Raw genomic sequence first — 21,261 nt, 5'->3', positions numbered from 1 at the left:
ACACAAAGAAATGATCAGACAAAATTGGAACTGGAACACTATAAAAATCTCTCCTGATTGGCTGAAATTTTGCCACCCACCTGAATGTATTTTCTCATATGTGTGCACCTGATGGAGGCACTGCATGCTACACAGGTTACAAACTGCATGCTACACAGGTTACAAACTGCATGCTGCAGGGAGTCACTCGCTGCCAAAGAAATTAGTGCTGAATTGTCAGATGTCATGAAAGCTGTGAAGCAGCTGTGAAGAACACACTGCTCTACTTCACCATTCTGTGGTGGATTTCACACGAACAGTGTTGTCACGCATGTTGAAGTTATGCGTCTAGTTAGGGGTTTTTACTTCTCCAAAACTACACAGAGCTGGGGGGGGGGGGGCCGGCAGCAAAAGGTGTTAAGGCAGCATCACAACCATTTTAACCACTTTATCCATATTTTATGTTGGCTATTCAAAAATAGCAGATCTACAAGCTCACAGCGAGCTTGTAGATCTGCTATTTTTTTTAACATCTTTGAAAAATCTTGAAATTGTTGAATATTGAATCACAACACACAACACAAAAAAAGTATTTGTATTTTTATGGAATTCTTTTGAAAACACTTTTGAATTTGTTTTTAACTTATGAAACATTGTGAATTTTGGGGGATTTGTTTGAGAATCTTTTGAAATAAAAACAAAATGTAGGAATAGGAAACCAAAAACTAAAGGGTTATTTACTCACAATCCATACAAATTGGTCCGCTACCCAAATATGGATCCCAACCCACTGTTTTGGAAACAGTGGTCTAGAGGGTTTAAGAAGTGGTTAAATGTTGTTGTTGTTGTTACAGAAAGACATGGTCCATGAGGGACAGTCCCTTCAGGTCTGGGGACAGTCTACTGGTACCACTGTGACCCAGCAGGACACTGAGGATGTGATGGGACAGATCAGAGCGCTTCAGCCTGGAACAGCATGTGGAGATCTCACCCCAAACCTCCACCGAACCCCTATTGTCTGACACTATGGTCTGCTCCAACACACCTGGGGAGGAGAGAGAGAGGTTATTGTGTGATTGTGTGTGTGTGTGTGTGCGTGCGTGCGTGTGTGCGTGTGTGTGTTTGTGTGGACCTGTTCCTTTGCTGCAGATGGAGTCCAATAGCAGTACGGCCAGCAGGGGGTGCTGTGTGCCCATTAGCAAACTGTAGCAGGTGTGTCCCACAGACAACATGGCCTGTTGACCCCCATGGAAGCTCTCTGTTAACATCTGGAGGAGAGGCAGGCTGGGACACATGGACAGCAACCACATACTGTCCTCTGGATGGAGGGAGAGAGAGAGAGAGAGAGAGAGAGAGAGAGAGAGAGAAGAGAGAATGAATGATTGGATGGATACCTGTGTTAAGGGCATGTTGGTGGTTTCACCTAGTTGACTATATATTGTTGTTGTTGTTGGGCAGAAACCTCTTATCTCCATATTTTTACTTTTTGTGTTTTTTCCGTAAATTAACGCCCTACTTGATCATACTACAGCATCACACAAACCATAATTTTTTTAACCAATGGGTTCCCAGATTGCTGCCCGACAGCAATGATAATGTGTGTGTGCGTGCGTGTACTGGACTTCCTATCGGGCCGACGTCAGGTGGTGACAATGGGCAACATTACATCGGACCCCTTGACCCTCAACACAGGAGCCCCCCAGGGCTGTGTGGTGAGCCCTCTCCTCTACTCCCTGTATACCTTCGACTGCGCAGCCACACACAGCTCAAATGTCATCAAGTATGCAGATGACACAACATCTACACCAGCACCATTGAGAGCATCCTGATGAGCGGCACCACCGCCTGGTTCGGAAACTGTACCACAGCCGAACGCAAGCACTCCAGGCCATACATGAAAAAAGATGTGTGGCTAAGGCTGGAAGCATCATCAAGGACATTTTCCACCCCAGCCATGGTTTGTTCAAGTCGCTGCGACAGTCGCTGCCCATGGCCAGGCAAGCGATGGAGGAGCATCGGTAACAGCACCACGAGACTCTGGAACAGCTTTTATCCAGCGGTAATTAGGCTGTTGAATGAGAACTAAACCTGTGGACACTGTGCTCTGAACTCACTGAACTGTGTGTTTATGTAGATATGATCTATGTTTTAATTACAGACACATTTTCCCTTAACTTATTATTTACATTAGCCACTCTCTTAAATGCACTTTACTGTACTTCTACCTCTTTCTATCTTTTAACTGCATTAATGAGCTTGTACAATTAAGAATGTCAGCCATATTACTTGTAATGTGATGTGACAATAAAGTTTGATTCTGTGTGTGTGTGTGTGTGTGTGTGTGTGTGTGTGTGTGTGTGTGTGTGTGTGTGTGCGTGTGCGTGTGCGTGTGCGTGTGCGTGTGCGTGTGTGTGTGTGTGTGTGTGTGTGTGTGTGTGTGTGTGTGTGTGTGTGTGCGCGTGCGTGTGTATTGTGCATACCAGAGGTGAAGTGTGGACACTGGTACATATAGTCCACGGCCGCGTGGAGCATGCCCCTCCTGCACATGCTCAGTGCGCTCTTCCTGTGGAGGCGGCAGGCTGAGTAGACGGCGTGGGCCAGGGTCAGACACATGTCTGCCGTCCCGGGGTGCGTCTGAGCGCACTCCGTCAACACGTCCCCCAGCGCCTCCGAGAACGCCAGCCTGACAGACAGCAGCGTGTGACACACACACAGATTCCACACATTTAGAGAGATACACTAGTGCAGTGGTTCTTAATTACTTTTAAGACTTTTTAATACCTCAAAAGAAAAAGACCATTATTGCATCAAACGTAATCAACAAACTATAGTATAAAAACTGGTCAAACATTGGCCACATTGTGAAATACAAAACAATTGCCGATCTACAAGCTCACAACGCCACAAAAGAATACTCAAAACAAAATGTAGTTTTTTTTTCTTTTGTATATGATTGTTGAAAGTATAAAATAAGACTTCAGTGGTTGGACATCACACGTATTTCAGACAATCAGCAAACCAATTCACGCACGCACACATATGCACGCACTATACCAGTGCTTTTCAAAGTGGGGTCCTTGAGGGGGATCCAGGGAGTCCTAAGGCTAAATAAGTTACAAAAAAATAAATCAGCCACATGCATATTAATTTGGGGATCCATGCCATGAAAACGTCTGCGAAACACTGCACTATACAGTAATATCCTCAGTATCTATTTAACTTTGAGAGGGTACAAATGTAACCAAACATTTGGCTACACAAAGGCTATATTTGTACCCTCTCAGAGTTACAAGCGCGGTTAAATTAACAGCGTGTTAATGAAGCCATATCACTATATTTTTTATCACATTATGCTGCAAATTAAACACTTTTACAGACTAGAGACGGTGTGGCTCCCATGTGGATCTTGGACTTGATGTGACATCAGCCATCTATCTATGTCATAGATATGTCACAGACAACTTGATGTCATAGATTACGAAATCAGATATCTGTGACGTATGACTCCACATTTGGTCAAGGGTTCAGTACAATCAGAGCCCCACTCACTTCAATTTTCTAAAAGTATCAAATATATGTGGAGGAAAAATGAGTGGAGGTACTTCTGTGGCCTAAAGTCAGCGACATCAGAGACATTAATTTCACTCAGTGCCGCTAAAGGCAGTGGATTATGACTCATATCGGTTGGACGCTTTTGGGGTCATTGTTGTATCTCATATGTCCATTCAGTGGCATCTTAACCTTAAGTCCTATTTTAATAATGCATTCTATTTTAATAAAAGTAGTTACAATAGCAGATCTCCAAATTCACTATTTGTACTTGCTCCCTTGCCGGTCAAGGAGCACAGACACAAGTCTGAAGTGTAAAAGGGGCCCTGCTGCCACTGGCCATACAGAATATAGCCACAGCAAATTACACTGGAGTTGGAGTCGGATCGCGTGAAGAAGGGCCGTCAGTCGGGGAGGACGTGGACATATCATCACCCATTCTCATGAACTCCACCCAGTTCCGCCGCATACCTCGAGAGTGGACCCCCGTGTCCACAACGAGTCCCCAGCAGCCAATACGGGCGGTTTTCTCTCGGGTGGCGATGCGCGCCTCGCGCCCCGTCACGTTATGGCTGATGTTAATGACCTGTACCACCAGCAGGTGGAGCAGCCCTGCCATCACCATGCTGCTGTACCAGGCACAGGTGAAGCCCAGCGCCGTGGCGTGCTGCTCGTACACGCCGGGGCAGTACAGCAGGGCGGTGAGGGCGCTCTGTCGGGGACACACGGTCTGCAGCGCCAGGCTGATCCCATACAGAAATGTTAACAGGAAGAGGAGGAGCATCAGCAGGAAGCTACGGTGATTGGCCTGCCCCACGCAGCTGTCGATACAAATGCAGTGGTGGTCGAGGCGCCGCACGCACACGCCGCAGATCCGGCAGTGACCCGCCCTCGGGGCACGCTCCGCGTCGCACGTCAAACACCAGTCCTTCCTGTCGCCACCCTCCTCCGTCTGTTCCGCCCCTGCCTGCCCCGAACCCGACAAATCCGCCCACTTGGTCACCGTGGTCGCTGTTTCCCGCCTAGCCCCGTTGAAGACGATCTCTGTCTTGGCCGAAAGGCTGCGGGAGGTCAACGTCCTAGCTTGGACGTCCCCCTGGCTTGGCCGCACGGAGCCTGGTTCCCTCCTGGTGTGGGCGAGTGCAAAAAGGCCGAGGATCACCCCGGCGGTGAAAGCCGCCGAACGCGTCGACCCCACGTCGCCACGCGGAAACACCTCCGTGACGAACACGTAGTACACGTAGCCGACAGAGAAGAGTGTCAGGCTGAGGAAGAAGCGCGTGCGTCCCCTCTTCTGGCGGTGGGTGAAGTAGTAATACCACGCCACCGCACCCGGCAAGACCATCAGAACCGCCACGCCGAGGAGGAAGTGGAGAGCCGCCACGTGCAGCAGGACGGGAAGCAGAACGAGCGGCGGGATCACGGACAGGTCTACTCTCTGGGCTCCGCCCCACAGCCAGGGCACGCGAGCGCGGTCAGACACGGCGGCGAGCAGCCGCGGCGCCGTGTCGGGTTTCTGTGACTCCCGCTTTAGCCATCTGTCACAGGCCTCATCCAGGTCCTCGCAGTCGCAGCAGGAGGCTGCAAGGTGGCTCCTCTCCCCGTGCATGTTCACATACTCGCAACAACACAGGCCGTCTTCAGGCTCCGGCGGCACCGGGTTTTTGGGTCGCTTCATCGTGACGGGCATGCAGCCTCGACTGACTGCGAGGCTGGCCGTCAGGACGAAGCGAATCAGCAGGCGGTATGGGCGGCTAACGTTGAAAGGTTTCTCGCCTCACCGCAGAACAGATCCGTTTCATGTTTTAGAATTCACAACACGGCTCCGGTGTGATCACCGAGCCGTTACTTGTTTTGTGTTGTTGTGAGCTATGTCAGATCTCGGGTTTCATGTGTCCAGTCTGTGATGTTAGTGGTCAATGACGTATCTATGACATATAACTACATATTTGGGCAATGTTTCAGCCCGATCCGACCGCCGTCTATAAAATTAAAGGTAGGGTCAGTGATATTCTTTTGTTAAAACAAGTGTTAAATAGCTCTATATTCAGATCATACTCATTGCTATAGAGTGTTTGTACTGTAACAGGAGTCTCACTTGTCTCTCCAGCTCTTTAGTAAACAGAGACAACTCAGACAGGATACAGGATGAACAAGTGAAATTGGAAGTGATGACACAAAGAAATTAGCAGACAAAACTGGAAGTGGAACACTATACATTTGTACTTTCTCCTGATTGGCTGAAATTGGCAACCCACCTAAAAAAAATTGTTTCTGTTTATTAAAGAGCTGGAGTGATGGGGAGACGCCTGTTACTGAACAAACACTCTATAGCAATGATTACTATCAGACCTACTATCAGACCTTCAACCTTTTAACAAAAAACATTTTGTTTCAACCAAAAAAATATCACTTACTCTACCTTTAATTATTCTTTTTAAACATAATGTGAAAATGCGTGGAGGTAATTTTTTGGCCTACTGGCAGTGTGCACAAGAAGTTTGGCGCTTGCACACACACACACACACACACACACACACACACACACACACACACACACACACACACACACGCGCGCACGCACACAATTTGTTGTACGTACTTGTGCAGTGTGATGCCGTGGATAACCAGCTCCATGACGTTGTGCTGGAGTGCACACCGGACCCCGTCCACGGACAAACTCTCCCCAAGGAGCGGCCTCTCTCCCTGGGTACCGGACACCATCAGAGCCTGGAAGAAGTGGAGGAATGGAGGCATCCTGCCGTCATACTCCTTCACCACTGGGAGGAGCAGGAGAGTAGAGAGGAGCAGAACAGACAGTCACATCACATGCTCATCCATGGATGTTGGTGTGGCAGACTCCACCACACTGCTGATAACAATGACCAATAGGCTATACTGTATATCAGGGGTCTTCAACAGGGGGTCCTCAGAGTTACTACAGGGTGGCCGCCAAATCTTTGTGTGATAGGTTATTTTATTTTAACATTTACCACTTGAACACTAGCATCCCTATTCTGAGGAGAACTTTAGCCAAATATGGCATATCTACAAGCTCACAACGTTGTAGATCGGCTATTTTTGACAAAGAGGTTTGGTGTAGAGGGGAAAAAGAGCTGACCAAGTACAGAGTGAAAGGTGAAGTTTACTAACTATTGACAATTTAAGTGGATAAATGTCTGAAAATACACATTAACATGAACAAATATGAAATCTATGAAAATGTTTGTAGTGGAGGTCCCTACTTCATCTCTCTCTCTCAGCTAAGGGGTCCATGGGTGGAGAAACGTTGAAGACCCCTGTATAGCATGAGGTAAAACAGTAAAATAAAGCTGTAAACGACGCTACTGTGAAGCTCAGAAACATCAAGCAGACACTACAGCTGCAATGCACAAAAATGCACAAATCGTCGAAAGGGTGATACATCCACCCAGACCTCTAACGCAGCCACAAAAGCAGGAGTCAAGGATTGGCTTATACCAGTGGTTTTCAACACTTTTCAAATTAAGGTCCAATAATTATTTGGCATTTAAGCCACGGACCACCATTCAATGAGCTTTAGACTCCCAGACCCAAATCTTAGAATATTTTATAATCGTTACGATTTTGTCCACAATTCCATGCTGTATTGATGTTGGTACCATAGGAGAGATAACAGGCAAAATTCTCAAACTCAAACTCAAATTCTCTAATTGTGTAGACTTCTTGTAAATTAAGTAATGCAGATGTTTAACAATAATGTAACTCTTGAGAGTGTAAAATGAAACCAATTTGCGTGCGTGAATTGAGAGTGTAAAATGAAACCAATTTGCGTGTGTGAATTGATAGAGTGTTAAATGAAACCTTACCCTTACGGGTCCATTTGGTTTCATTTTACACTCTCAAGAGTAAAATATCTCTAAGGGTCCATATAGATCTTTAACTATAAGAGTCCATTTGGTTCCATTTGGTTACTCTCCACCATTTAGCCTTGGGACCACCTGGAACCTCCTCAAGGACCACTGGTGGTCCCCGGACCACTGGTTGAGAACCACTGGCTTATACGGACATCAACGTGCCTGCCTCAAAGCAAAGCAAAAGGACCCCAAACTCTAAACTCCTCCTATGATCTTCGCAAGCGAAGAACCAGCCATTGTGTGTGTGTGTGTGTGTGTGTGTGTGTGTGTGTGTGTGTGTGTGTGTGTGTGGGTGCGTGCATGCATGCTCGCATTCGTGTCTGTGTGTGTGCGTGCGTGAATGAGTGCGTGTGTGTGCGTGTGGGTTACATTTAAACTTCTCCAAGGTGTGCTGGTTGCGCAGAACTCCATGAGGAGACCTGACAGCATGGAACGCTGCTGCTTCATAGTCACCTGACTCAAACAACTCTGTAAAACTAGAGAGAGAGAGAGAGAGAGAGAGAGAGAGAGAGAGAGAGAGAGAGAGAGAGAGAGAGAGAGAGGCAGGCTATAAGCATATCACTCACCACATACTGTACACCACACCACTACATCTCAACATGAGGATGGGTGATCCCGAGGGGTCCTTGAGGAGTCTGTAACTCTCAGAGTTAAATTTAGGACTGAGGATTTTAAAGTATAGATTGGGTCCCAGAGATAATAATCATATCAAATGAGTGTCCTTGAAATACATTAAAAGAATGTTGGGAATCACTGCACCTAAAACCGTGTGGATCATTACCTGTCCACGTAATCCACCAGCAGCTTTGACTCCTTCACTTTAGCTGGATCTTCATCTTCCAACAGCACACAGTCAGTACTGTCAGAGTCAGAATCTGTTGTGTCACACACGCACGCACGCACACACGCACACACACACACACACGCACACACACACACACACACACAAAAAGAAACACAGCAGAAAACAATGTGTAATATGTCTTCTTTTATTTTCCTGAGCCGATTCTTTTATAAAGGTCTCTCAATCGTTCAGAAATAGGTTTTATTTCATTCTGTTCCTGACGAATGTCCTCTCCATTTCCTGCCTTGTTTTATGGAATACTTTAGGTACCATGTCGGATGGCCACTCCGGACAATTTGTGCTTTTAACTTCAGCCCAATGTTTTATTGCTAGCTCTTGGTTACTTGTCTACCATTATTCATTACTTGTTACTGACTACCTTGCAATACTCTGAATGATGTGAAAAACATTCATTTTGTTACCTCCGGAAACGGATTTGGACTCTACTGAGACTGAGCAAGCATTGATTCTATTAGAAGTGTTTTAATAGGTCAGCAGTGCTTTGGGACAAAGTTCAACTCATTTATAACACTGGTTTTAAAAGTGGGGTCAAGAGTTTTCAGATGGGGATCCACGGCCAAATACATATTAATTTGGGGGTCCTTGACATGAAAATGTTTGAGAATAATAAATGAACAGTGGTGTGTGAACTCATGCCTGAGATGTGACTGATGTTCTCCAAGGTGGAGGTGAGGAGCTCTGCCAGAGGAACCGGCCTTCCTGAATCCTTCCACTGGCTCAGAGAGTCACTGACAACCTTCAGACGCCTGTACCTGTACAACAGAGGTACAGGTACCTTTACACAGAGACTGGACTCACACCTCATGAGGCGCAGTTTACGGAGCTTCAGGCCAGGCAACTCAAGGGATTGGGCCAACCGATCAGGTGACTAGTCACATGCACTTTTCTCCTGGTCGGGTGATTATAGGTACTGCGCTGTTACCTGCTCACTCTGGCTTCCCTGTCTAGCTGAGCTGACGTGCCGTCGCTACTGCTGCTCTGCTGCCTGCATTATGCCGCCCATGAATAGTCATCCCACCGCCTCCCCGGCATCCACCTGTAGGCTCTGTTTCTAGATCCCCATGGGGGTCTTTATTCATTCCCTGTAAATGCTATTTGGCATGTAACATTTATTATAAATGTTATTCTTACAGGGAGTGAATGGATTCAGAGCCCTGACGCCAAACTATGCTTCTTTATGCCTCCTATATCTATGCTCAAGCTTGCTCGATAAATACAGATTCTAATCCAATCCAAGAGTTGTCTGACTGAAATAGCTTTGACCATGTATAAAGGGAAGATAACAAGATAAGATCATATACTAGATTATTCAGGAAACCTACAGATTGTAACTCTTCATTGCGCTGTGTCTTTTCTGAGTCTACCATGAAAACAATTAATACGGAAATGGTGGTTAATTTCTCAGCAAAGGAGGATATGTGTCCAGGATTCTGACAAACAATTCGTACTCTCAACATATCTAAACCCTCATATCTACATTTAACAAAGCAAAAACAGGCTAAACTGTTTAAAAACAAAAACAACTAGAAAACTGAAATAAGCTTCTTACTGTAGACGCAGGCGGTCATTTTCAGCGGTCAGTGGCTGTGTCTGTGTCTGGGCAGCCTTCAGTTTACTGTCCAGCTGCCGTTTGACCTCCAGAGGAACATATTGACTCTTCTTACTGTCCTGCAGTCTGTCTCTCCTGCTCTCCAGACACTGCAGGTATCCTTCCAATGCCACCAGGTCCAGAGACTCCTCCAGCGACAGGCCTGGGAGAACAGATGTGAGGTGGAATGGTGGAAATATCAGGGCTGATAAATATATAGGTAGGTAGGTAGGTAGGTAGGTAGGTAGGTAGGTAGGTAGGTAGGTAGGTAGGTACAGTAGGTAGGTAGGTAGGTAGGTAGGTAGGTAGGTAGGTAGGTAGGTAGATAGATACAGTAGGTAGATAGATACAGACTATCAACAGTGGAAATGAGGCTTATACTGTGTATGTACAATGTCAGCCAGCATCCACAGTGGGTATAATATTATATATTTGATTGGCATTGCTCTGATTGTAATGGTCACTGTTCTGGGGCGGGATAGGGTGAGGACACTGTAACCTTGTGTCGTAGTTTTTTCTGCATAGTGCAGGATAGTTGTATAATATGTATACACTATTGTGTACTGTTGTTATGTATTGACAGGGCTTCTTATTGTTTTTCTTGCCTTGTATTGCTGTATACGACTTTCTTTCTCTGTAACTGTAAATCTATAAAGCTAATACTGTTGTGCTGCCTCTGGGCGACTGAAATTCCCCTGCGGGATCAATAAAGGTGTCTGTCTGTCTGTCTGTCTGTCTGTCTGTCTGAGTATTGAACCTATCAACAGAGAAACTTTAATTACTTTAGTGTTACCCATTTCAGTAGATGAATGTCCTAACAGTGTTTTATATTAGCCTACCAGGTATCTGTTTGGGCAGCTGCGTCTCTGCTTCATCCACACTCTTCCTCTCTGAGGAGGAGGTCTTGTCTCCGCTGGACTCCTGCAGTCTGTTCAACTTGGCCCGGACCTCTGTTGTGTCTCTCTGGATGATGGCAATCCTAGAGAGAGAGGGAGAGGGAGAGATTGATTAAATACATTTGTTACAGTTTGCAAAAAAAGCACAGTGGTACAGATTTATACATTAGGATGCTAAAAGGATAACCCAAAAAAGCCTATGGCTTATTTCCATTGAGGTCCTGTGTATTCAATTCATCGAGACATCGAGACATTAAAGACAAACATGCAAAAACATCATATAAACGTAAACGAGTAGTAATCAAAAAGAATAATATGTAGGCTACAGTAAACGGTGGGGGGGGGGGGGGGGGGGGGGGCTGGTAATTTCCGGTGATAAGCTTTTTACAGTGGCCAGTTAGAAATTGCAGACACCTGTAAGTGCTCTAGAGCGTTTTTTACCCCCCGTAAGGAGTCACACTTTTTTATGACTGTTTATATGTGCCGTAGGTCTGTGTCAGAGGTCCACTCGATACAGATAGTGTAGGAAACACAATGGTTTCACCTCACCTGTCCTTCAGTTGTGCAGCTTGTCTCTGGTAATTGACCAGAGACACTGCTTGTGCCTCCATGGCGTTGTGCTTACGTTGAGCCACCTGGGCTTCGTACTGAGACGTCTTCACAGCACTGATGGCATCATCGTACTCCTTCTTTATGGCTGACAGCAGGCCTTTGTACGCCGTGGCGTGCTGAATGACCTGGTGAGCACAGCAATGTATCATTCATACTGTACATTCCCAAGCTGGGAACCATCATTTGGGGGGGGTCCCCAGATGATTTGCTTAATGTCCAATATTGTTTTCAGTAAACAAGTAAACAAACCAACATACAGTATACGGGGTATCTGCACATTTCTAAAGTGACAATTTAAGGATTTTTAAGACCGTTTTAATACCTCTAAAATGACAAAATAATTTACTGCGTCAAAAGTAATCAACAAACATTGGCCAAATTGTCAAATATTACCTATAGGCCATCGACCCCAATTTAACAAGACGTTGTGCCCAGGGACCCCTATAAGAGATATAAGATTTTAGCCGTTAGATTAGATTAAGTACAGAATTCTACAACTTTCTATGCTGTAAGTGGAGAGAGTGAGACCTATGTTCTATCATTGGGTTAAATTCTAGCCGGTGAAATAATAGTGAAATTCATTTGTTCATAATTTTTGCTGGGGTCTCCCTACTCTCTCAAGGACCCCTGGGTGTCCCAGTGAGGACCCCCACTGTAAGAACCATTGTGCTATAGGTCAGTCTTTTCAGGCAACTGAAAAGTGAACTGGGGACCCCCCACCCTGATAAGCATTTGGAATGTAGGAGCTGAGGTATTACATTTGGTTTGAATCGGTTCCACAGATAAATATTGCAAAAATAGCTACAAGCTCACAACACCTTGCGTTGCGTGGTGTTGTGAGCTTGTAGATCAGCTATTTCCAAATGTTTGCCTCTTTCTTATAGCCTAATCTGTATCAATTTGGGGGTCCTTCACATGAAAATGTCGAACAACCAGTGACTTATCCTACCATACACGGCCACACAAACTTACATTTCAGGGGCAAGGCAACATATTTTTATATAAATATATTTAATAAATGATCACATTTGTAAAATTTGAACATGTTGCTTTAGTGCAACTTTACTAAGTTAGGCTACGTCTATGTAGTGAGCTACCTGCTACCAGACCAAGAACTGCATTTTGTCCTGTTATTTGTAATTGTAATGTTGACATTTTGTCAATAAAAAAAAACGTGTTGCATGAAATTATTAATTTACCTGCATAGAAAATGCCAGTGCATTTTAAAATGTAAAATAATAATAATAATAATAATAATAATAATAATAATAATAATAATAATAATAATAATAATAATATACCTCATCAAATACATTACTGTAAATAATGTATCGATGCACATCAGGTCCTCGGTCTGGACATTGGAGATGATCTTTATCACGTTTAATGTTTTCAGAAAGAGACTCTAAAAACCGTCTGTCACTTTCACACACATCAGGTTCACATCTGGACATTCTTCTCGTCTCAGACATTGTCATTTTAGCGTTACTTTTTGTTTTTTTATTTAACTTTCCTCGTAAATAAACGTCTGCTTTTACAAGGCCATTTGTGTAACACAGGCTGTACTATTTTTAAAGAAATGTCAAGAAAGTTTGTACACACACAGTCGCTAGAGGGGTTGCTATGGCGCTCGAATTAACTTGGCGCCTGGGGAATGTAGTTTCGTAATGGCCAGGACCCAGGAGTGTAGTTCTTAAATAACAATAATAATACATAGACGTTTGTCATATTTATCATTTACACACAGTTGAGTTAAATAAATGTAGTATTTACTTTACCTGTTATTCTTTACCTAATAATGAACATGAGCAACAAAATGTCAATAACAAACAAACACATTTATGTGAGCTTTTACTCTGTATATAATAATAATAATAATAATAATAATAATAATAATAATAATAATAATAATAATAAAGCATTTGTTTCTGTTTCTCGTACCATTTACACACTAATAATAATTCGTCTTTTGGATCAGGCGCGTGCCACGGCCACCTCTACTCCGTGCAAACCGGGGCAGAAAACCCCGTGCTTGGCTGAGAAAGCCCTCTTCTCATGATCCGCCATTAGGACACGACCAGTGGTAATGTCGTGCTCTCCCATTTTACTCATTTATTACCTCAAATAACACATTTAATACGTTTATCGAACATTAAAACCTATCTCTATCTTGTCTATACGCAGGTGGGTTGAACGCCAAGATGCAGATTTTCGTGAAAACCCTCACGGGGAAGACTATAACCCTCGAGGTGGGTGAGACTGACGATACGACGTTCGCGCAGTGTTAGCATCATGCTAACGTGACTTCCCGTGCCTTCATGCTGGGAGTCACTACGTTGTATTTTAACATGTATTTACCAAACATTAATAACGATACGTGCCATCAACTAAGCTTAACTTGTCTACAGTAAACACGTTGTTGTGTAAACGTCAAATACTTTCATGCTATGGACCCGTAAATTAATATGTATTTGTTCCTAACCCCACATCTGAAAATGTTTTGTGCCAGGAAGCCCCCCATACCAGATTTGTGTTAGAATGTTTAAAAAAATCTAAAATATTTCATATTTTTATTTGAAAGATTTTCAATGCATACAGTATATAGGTTTAAGTGCCCTAGTTGCTGCTTTTGGGCTTGTTTTCATAGACCTGGTTGCTTATTTATTTATTTATTTATCTCTCAAAATCTGGCAACACTGGCTAGTGGCTAGCTAACACTGACATGCACGTGTGGCCGGCTACACACTGTAGATATTCCTAGTGTTTTTTTATATGCAAGTCGCTATTATGCTACACTGAAAGCCTTCTAAAGTTCATTTTAACTTATATCAATAGTTAACAGTTGATGAATTAACAATGGATTATTTACAAATGCACAACGGCACGGATCTCCAAGGGCCATGGACCCCCATTTTCCCCAACATTTCATCTCTTGGGACCCTAATAATACATACTAGAAAATCCTAACTTGTGAGTGTACAAATGGAACAAACTGGACCCGTAAGGGAACCTTTTGAATGGTCCTTATAAGTAAGGGCCCAGTTTGAGAACCACCACTGCCTGGATAAACGTTGGTTGAATTTGTTCAGATCGTTGAGCAACCAATCCAGAAGTCAGTGAAGATGACATGATTTGGATGACTAGGAGGGTAACGTTTTAATCTTATATATCCATCTCTTCCACAGGTTGAGCCTTCAGATACAATTGAAAATGTCAAGGCTAAGATCCAAGACAAAGAGGGTAAGTTTACTCTTGATTAAGGGATGTTAATACCAGCTAGTGGCAGTTGATTGATTGGTGCAATTCCAGAAAGTCAATCATTTTATTTGTTGTGCAAAATCATAATAAATTAATCTTAAAAGGCATTTAATATCCCTGTATTTCGATAGTAATCATTCTATAGAGGGTTTGTTCAGTAACGGGGCTCTCCCTGTCCCGGATGGATGGAGAACTGTTAAAGCATAGGATGGAGAACTGTTAAAGCATAAACAATTGGAAGTGATTAAACAAAATGAGCTGGGGAAACAAATCTGGAACTGGAACACTAATATTGAAGCTGAGTGATAAATGGTCCTTGTAGGGTTTTTGGTTGGATCACATTGGCACCCAGTGCTGAAAAAGTATTTTCTGTAATGACCTAGAGAGACGAGGAGAACACATCAGAATATAGAGCTGTAACAGTGTGACATGTTTGACGAACATGTCATCAATCCATGTGTGCAAGTGACTGATGTGAGGCTGACCTTTAACTAAAGGTTGAAGTGAGAGGTTTTTAGTAGCCCGTCGTATTCAGTGGATTCATGGAGGGTTCCTCTGCAGGTCCGGATACCATGAACAGCGCCTTGACCAATTTCAATCTGGAGTTTATTTTTCTGTATGCATCTTCTAGGTAGACGTTTGGGTTGTAGTTAACTTGCCATGACTCAAAATATTGGCAAGATATCTTCAATAATTGCTCTGTTGATTTGAAATTGATTTTCCAAAAATAGTCTCCTCATTGACTTAAACACAATGAAGCCACACTAAATGTCACTCTTATAGCAAAAACTAATCCAAACAAGGCAAATTCTTTCTAAATGGCAAATGGTGCATTTATATAGCGCCTTGTCAGAATCGGCTTTGTTTGCGTTAGTTTGTGTGCTAAGAGTGACTTTTCAGAAAAGTTAACTGCAATGTAAGTCAATGATGAGGGAACTATTTTTGGAAAGATTAAGATTTTTGTCTAAAAAGCAGAACTTGACACTGCTTGAGAGCTTGTCTGAATGAGTATGAACCTTTTGAATGGTCCTTATAAGATTCCTGCTCATCTGTCTGCAGGTATCCCTCCCGATCAGCAGAGGTTGATCTTCGCTGGTAAGCAGCTGGAGGATGGACGCACTCTGTCCGACTACAACATCCAGAAGGTGAGAACATTATACGCTCAGTCTTCATAATTTTGGGGCATTTGTCACAGCACATTTGCACATCTAAGTTTAATTTCTCCTCTGCATTTAACCTACTAAGAGCAGTAGGGAAACGCCTTTAATCAGACATGCAAAAGTGTCACTTTTCAGCTACAGTCACCTTTTTGAACCCAAATAGGGCAATTGTGTGACACCTGACCCGAAAGAAAACAACATGTTGTCACCTTTTCACCTCGGGGCTGTTAGCATGCCTGTTTAATAAAGCACCGGAGAACAGTTAGGGTGACATTTAAGAGTCTTGCTCAGGGACACAGACCGGGCAAGAGAAACTTAACCATGACTTTTTAGTCTTTAGCTTTAATGTCTTACCACGTGTTGTTTACATTTCTGACTAAAGTATTCAACCCCTAACTGCTTAAAATATATTTTATGAATTCAAGTGACAAACTCATGACAGCTCCTCGTCACAGCTCTAGTGAGGAGGGGTTACAGACAGACTATAGCATTAGAAGATTGTGGAAGAGTCAATGCTGGCTTTAGTTGAAAGTGTGTAATGAGAATCCATCTGATGTATCTTAGAAAAGTTACCAAGTCAAACATCCTTGTGTTGTAGGAGTCCACTCTGCACTTGGTGCTGAGACTGCGTGGTGGTGCTAAGAAAAGGAAGAAGAAGTCTTACACCACCCCCAAGAAGAACAAGCACAAGAGGAAGAAGGTCAAGCTCGCTGTGCTCAAGTACTACAAGGTAAAATCAGATCTATAATCTAGAATAAAGATACCACGGATAGGGCACTATCCGTCAGTCACAAGTTGTGTGTAGCCTGTAGTTTCGGCCTGACTAGATCTTTTTCGGTCTGAACCACTGTTAGATGAAGGTTAGATGTGATATCACAGATTAATCCATGTAATCTTTATTCTAGAGAATCCCAACTTTACCAAAAAGTAAGCACTTTAAACCCAGTGTCCCTATTTGGGGCGTGTCATTTCATGTAGGTTTGGGCGGTATAGATTTTTTTTAATACTGGTATTTAGATTTTCCCACGATATTCTGTATTATATTCCAATAAAAGAAAAGTGGGAAAAAATGGTTAAGTGCTATATTTGTTAAGCCACTAGATGGAGGCACACTGCAGATATGCCTGTTACAGCGCCACCATGCGTTCATGACTGTTTACCAATGGACAGAATGCCCCCGCCCCCAAGTTAAAAATCACTATAACGATAGAAAGCAATACATGATTTTTTTTAAACACATCTTTTAATTATTATCATTACAAAATAATAAAATAACCCTTGTAAAAAAAAAAGTTGGCCTTTAACGCCATGAACCAGAGATAGATTTAGACAACTGAATGTCATACTATCGCAACAGGGCTTTAGCAAAGTCTACGACAGTTACTAAAGTAACGTCAGAACTGAGTTCAACTGAACGTGAACAAATGACTGTTTACGTATGGATTATATCCATACGGTCAACCCTTTCCATCATAAGGAACATGCATCACTTCATCAGACCCGAAACATCAACAGAGACAGCCCACAATAATACACTATGTTTACATTTTAAGTATGTTAAATAGGGCATAATTGCCCTGTATAAGGTTAAAGCCTCAATCTGTGATTAATTCAGCTGGTTGGCAGTATGTAGAACTGCAGGAACAGTATTACTAAAACCTCATCATTTTGCATATTGTAATTGTTTAGGAAACGGCGTGTGTGTGTGGGGGGGGGGGGTCTCCTTTAACACGGTTTCACAAATCTCATAATAGGACTCTGCCATACATAGTATTCCAGTCGTGAGATTTTTTTTTGCTTTAATCCATGTCTCATCTCTCCTCCAGGTTGACGAGAATGGCAAAATCCACCGCCTGAGGCGTGAGTGCCCAGCTGACGAGTGCGGTGCTGGTGTGTTCATGGCCAGCCACTTTGACAGGCACTACTGTGGAAAATGCTGCCTCACGTACTGTTTCAACAAACCCGAGGACAAGTAAACAACCACAGCAAACATGGCATGTTCTGAATGGTGTCGGTAACTGTTAATAAAAAAATATTTGACAAAAACCTCTGGTCTTGTATCGTCTCCATAACTGGGTGTATACTTGAGTAAATAATATAGATAAAACTGTCAGGTGATGTTGTGGATAATTAGTTATACTTGGTTTGCATACTGTCTGTCGGCTGGAAACAATGTCCAAGTTAGTTTTCAGGATTCATATTCAAAAAGCTTGCAGACCTGCTACTTATGTGTGACGCTGTGGTATGATCGAATAGGGTATTAATTTACGAAAAAACACAAAGTTAAACTTTGGAGATGAGAGCTTTCTGCCTATGTTTGTTAATGTTCATGTTAAGATTAGTTTTGCCTGACCACAAATCTTAAGGAATATAAACATGGCATGTTGAGACAGATGTTGACCTAGTATCCTAGTTTCTTTGAAACACTTAATAGTCTACTCTATACTACCTAATTAACCATTTACCCTGTTGCTGCACTTGATCGGGCAGATTACTTGTATATCCATATTTTAACTTAGTTTCAGCAAATACATGCCCTACTTTGTCATGCATACTAAAGTGTCACATAAGTAGCAGAAATGACTGATGTGCAAGCTCCGTTTCATTACAATACCTTGAGCATGTAGATAAGCTATTTTTGAACAGGTTTAAAGTGAAAGTCGTTACGTCGCTGGGTTTAATAAATCATGAGCAAAGTATTAACAATAGCTTGCCTAAAAACACTTCGGATCCATTGGCACAGGTTCTCTTCATTTGCTGAAATTGACAGTTTTGGACATAGGTTTGTGTGACTCGCAAGTTGTTCTGGATAAGAGTTTCTGGTGAAACAAACATCAAAGATGCTTTGCTACAAGCAGAATCTACAAGAGTTATGAATACATATCATAAATGCACACGTTGGAAAAGGATGCATTTTGGACACAATTTAGTAAGTGGAGGTAGACATTTCTGTTGTCTGACAGAGGCAGTGGACCTGCCCTCAGGTGATGCACCGTTGTATGAGCATTGACCAAAGCATTGCAGGGTAGGCACCAGTTTGATGGGTTTCATTTCTTAATGCTGCTGCTTGACCATTGCAGCAAAAGCCTGATTATGGGATCCTTTATCCAGCTGCATATGTGGATGCTCTCCACAAGGTCTCATGTGTCCGTTAAAACGGCATCAACAACAAATGTAGTGTAGATTGCAGCAGGATCTTAGTATGTTGTGTACTTATCTGTGACAGTCACAGATGGGATATAATTATAGGCCTTTTCTCTTTTTAAGAGTGGTCCAGCAGGGTTACAGGGAGAGCCTGTGTGTATATATTTTTGGCAAGCAAGATTTCTTTAAGTTACTAATCCCCAGCAGCTTGCTGTTTGGGAATTGCATTGTTTTGGTTATTGTTTTTAACTTTTTGGCAGACAACAATGGAGATAGACCAAGGACCTGCACGAGCGATGGCAAATGGCCATAAGGAAAGCAAGGAGACAGTATAGGATTATTATAGGCTATAGGAATTTAAGTTATCATACGGTCCTTTGCTTTCGTTGATTTCAGTACTGCCGTTAAGGTAAATGAGGATTTACAATCTGATTAAGTAATTTTTTGATCAAAATGATTTAGGCAGTTTTTATTTTCCCAACAATACGTCTCTGCAGGAAAACTAAGACTAGTTACATACATTCTATAAAGTTGAAATGATCTGTCTTGTGTGTCCAGATTATTCTCAAATATGGACATGCCTATGTGAGAGTACTGGACTGAGAGCCAGACAGACCTTGAAATACCATAAAGTATCCTGGGTACTGACAGACACCAGTGGTGTAAAGTAAAAGTACATTTTGTCAAGTACTGTACTGGAGTATTTACAATTTTCAATACTTTTACTTCTACTTCTACATCTCAGAGGCAAATGTACTTTTACTTCACTACAATTATTTTAAAACTTTAGTTACTAGTTACTTTGTTACTAGTTACTAGTACTTTTGGTAGTATATTTTGATGCCTTTTACACCTTCAGTCAAGTAACATTTTGAACACAGGCCTTTTACTATTTTCATATTGTGGTATTGCTACTTTTACTTAAGTAAAATATCTGAGCTTGAGATTCAAATGAAAGTCACGTAGATATTAGACCACGTCTTTCTTTATCTATGTTAAGTTTTTTACAGTTTAAGTTTTGTTTAGTTTTGTGGTATTTTCCTTCCTTCCTTATGATAGTTATTAGTGTTAAAAGGGTAGGTACCGTACATTAAGCTAAGGCTTCAGCCTACACCCTTTTTGTCTATAAGTTTTCACTGATATCAAGGCATTGTATTAATTTGCTTTTGATGACCAAATTGATTTGGATTAAGCACTATAACCGCTATAACCACCAGACTGTACGAAGTCAGATGTCAGTAATGAAATCAAATCTGACAGAAAAAAAAAGGAAATAAAAACCCATTACCATTATCTAAATTCAAGAAACCTGTGTGTGTCTATCTGTCTGTCTGTATATCGCCGATGACCCCAGGGATGATTTGTGCAGAGTGGGAATTCGGTCAGACTGGCGGTTGTCCAGAACTAAAAATGTCTGTCTCACTCTTGTCAGCGGGTCTGTGTCTGTGTCCATGGGCATCTAATTCCCTGATCGGAAAACCCAAACCATCGGCTTCACGGATCAGCCAGGCTTTGGGTGACCTTTCTGCCCTTGAACAATAAGTGGCGTGTACAGTGCAAGAGTCGTAGCAGTGCATTAAAACGAAAATCGGATCATGTGGATCTCGCACTCCATGTGGCCAGCCTGTGATGTCATCGATGATGCATGGCTCCAAATTCCGATCAGATTCCTATTTGACTTCCATCATTATTAGGATTCTTTTTATTATACAATTAAAGTTAAATAATCAAAAAATATAATACATGTGAATATGTGGAAGTGCTTCATCGGTCTACTGGCAATGTGCACAAGAAATGTGGTGTTGATCAGCAGTCTCACCGTTTGCAAAATTGTCCCTGGATACAGACAGACGCCATAAAATATAGAATCATGTGGAACACTTGGCTTCAATGTAGATCTCAGATCTACACTGGACTCGGGCTCCAGTGTGGATCATCTATGAGACACACATTTGGGTGGGTTTTCAGCAGAATACGAGCCCCATCCGAGATGATCTCCAGACAGACTCACAGACCCTCTCCTAGACGGCTGTAGATCCACGCCATAAAATAGATTATGCATTCACACAAAATAATATCTGTAGAAGATATCCCATGTATGGTAGAAATGTACACCTGACTGCAAAAGTGGCATCAATGAGTAGCTTATACAGAGATAGTAATTCACTAACTCAAATTGATGATGTAGTCTCTCTAGTTTCTAGACTGTTTTCTTTCTCTATGTGGTCTTGCTAACGCCAACACCGCAGGGGTCCTCAGAACTCCAGGAGAGGCTAGTTGCACCTACCTCAGCAGATGTGAGCACCTGGGGGTG

General features: G+C 42.7%; 2 protein-coding genes across 2 annotated transcripts; one reads left to right on the top strand and one right to left on the bottom strand.

Moving 5' to 3' along the window:
• Window positions 1-3,892: 3,892 nt before the first annotated feature.
• On the bottom strand, window positions 3,893-5,206 carry LOC311058557 (palmitoyltransferase ZDHHC23-B-like; the record flags this gene model as incomplete). Its single annotated transcript, XM_084076020.1, has 1 exon — window positions 3,893-5,206. One exon carries the CDS (start codon window positions 5,204-5,206, stop codon window positions 3,893-3,895), a length of 1,314 nt encoding a protein of 437 aa, XP_083932146.1.
• Window positions 5,207-13,428: 8,222 nt separating this feature from the next.
• rps27a (ribosomal protein S27a) lies at window positions 13,429-17,849 on the top strand. Its single transcript, XM_084076249.1, has 6 exons — window positions 13,429-13,468; window positions 13,570-13,634; window positions 14,571-14,625; window positions 15,703-15,788; window positions 16,402-16,533; window positions 17,630-17,849. Exons 2-6 carry the CDS (start codon window positions 13,587-13,589, stop codon window positions 17,777-17,779), a joined length of 471 nt encoding a protein of 156 aa, XP_083932375.1. The 5' UTR covers window positions 13,429-13,468; window positions 13,570-13,586; the 3' UTR covers window positions 17,780-17,849.
• Window positions 17,850-21,261: the final 3,412 nt, after the last annotated feature.

The sequence above is a fragment of the Gymnoscopelus microlampas genome (assembly GCF_963454915.1).
Source record: "Gymnoscopelus microlampas genome assembly, chromosome: 13".
NCBI lineage: Eukaryota > Metazoa > Chordata > Actinopteri > Myctophiformes > Myctophidae > Gymnoscopelus > Gymnoscopelus microlampas.
This window is presented reverse-complemented; position numbering and strand designations above follow the sequence as displayed.

What these genes read in the sequence shown, in the direction of transcription:
- rps27a (XM_084076249.1), top strand. Translation starts at nt 13,587, where the DNA reads ATGCAGATTTTCGTGAAAACCCTCACGGGGAAGACTATAACCCTCGAG. An exon ending in CCGACTACAACATCCAGAAG is followed by an intron (nt 15,789 to 16,401) that starts GTGAGAACATTA and finishes CTTGTGTTGTAG; the next exon opens with GAGTCCACTCTGCACTTGGT. An exon ending in CTGTGCTCAAGTACTACAAG is followed by an intron (nt 16,534 to 17,629) that starts GTAAAATCAGAT and finishes TCTCTCCTCCAG; the next exon opens with GTTGACGAGAATGGCAAAAT.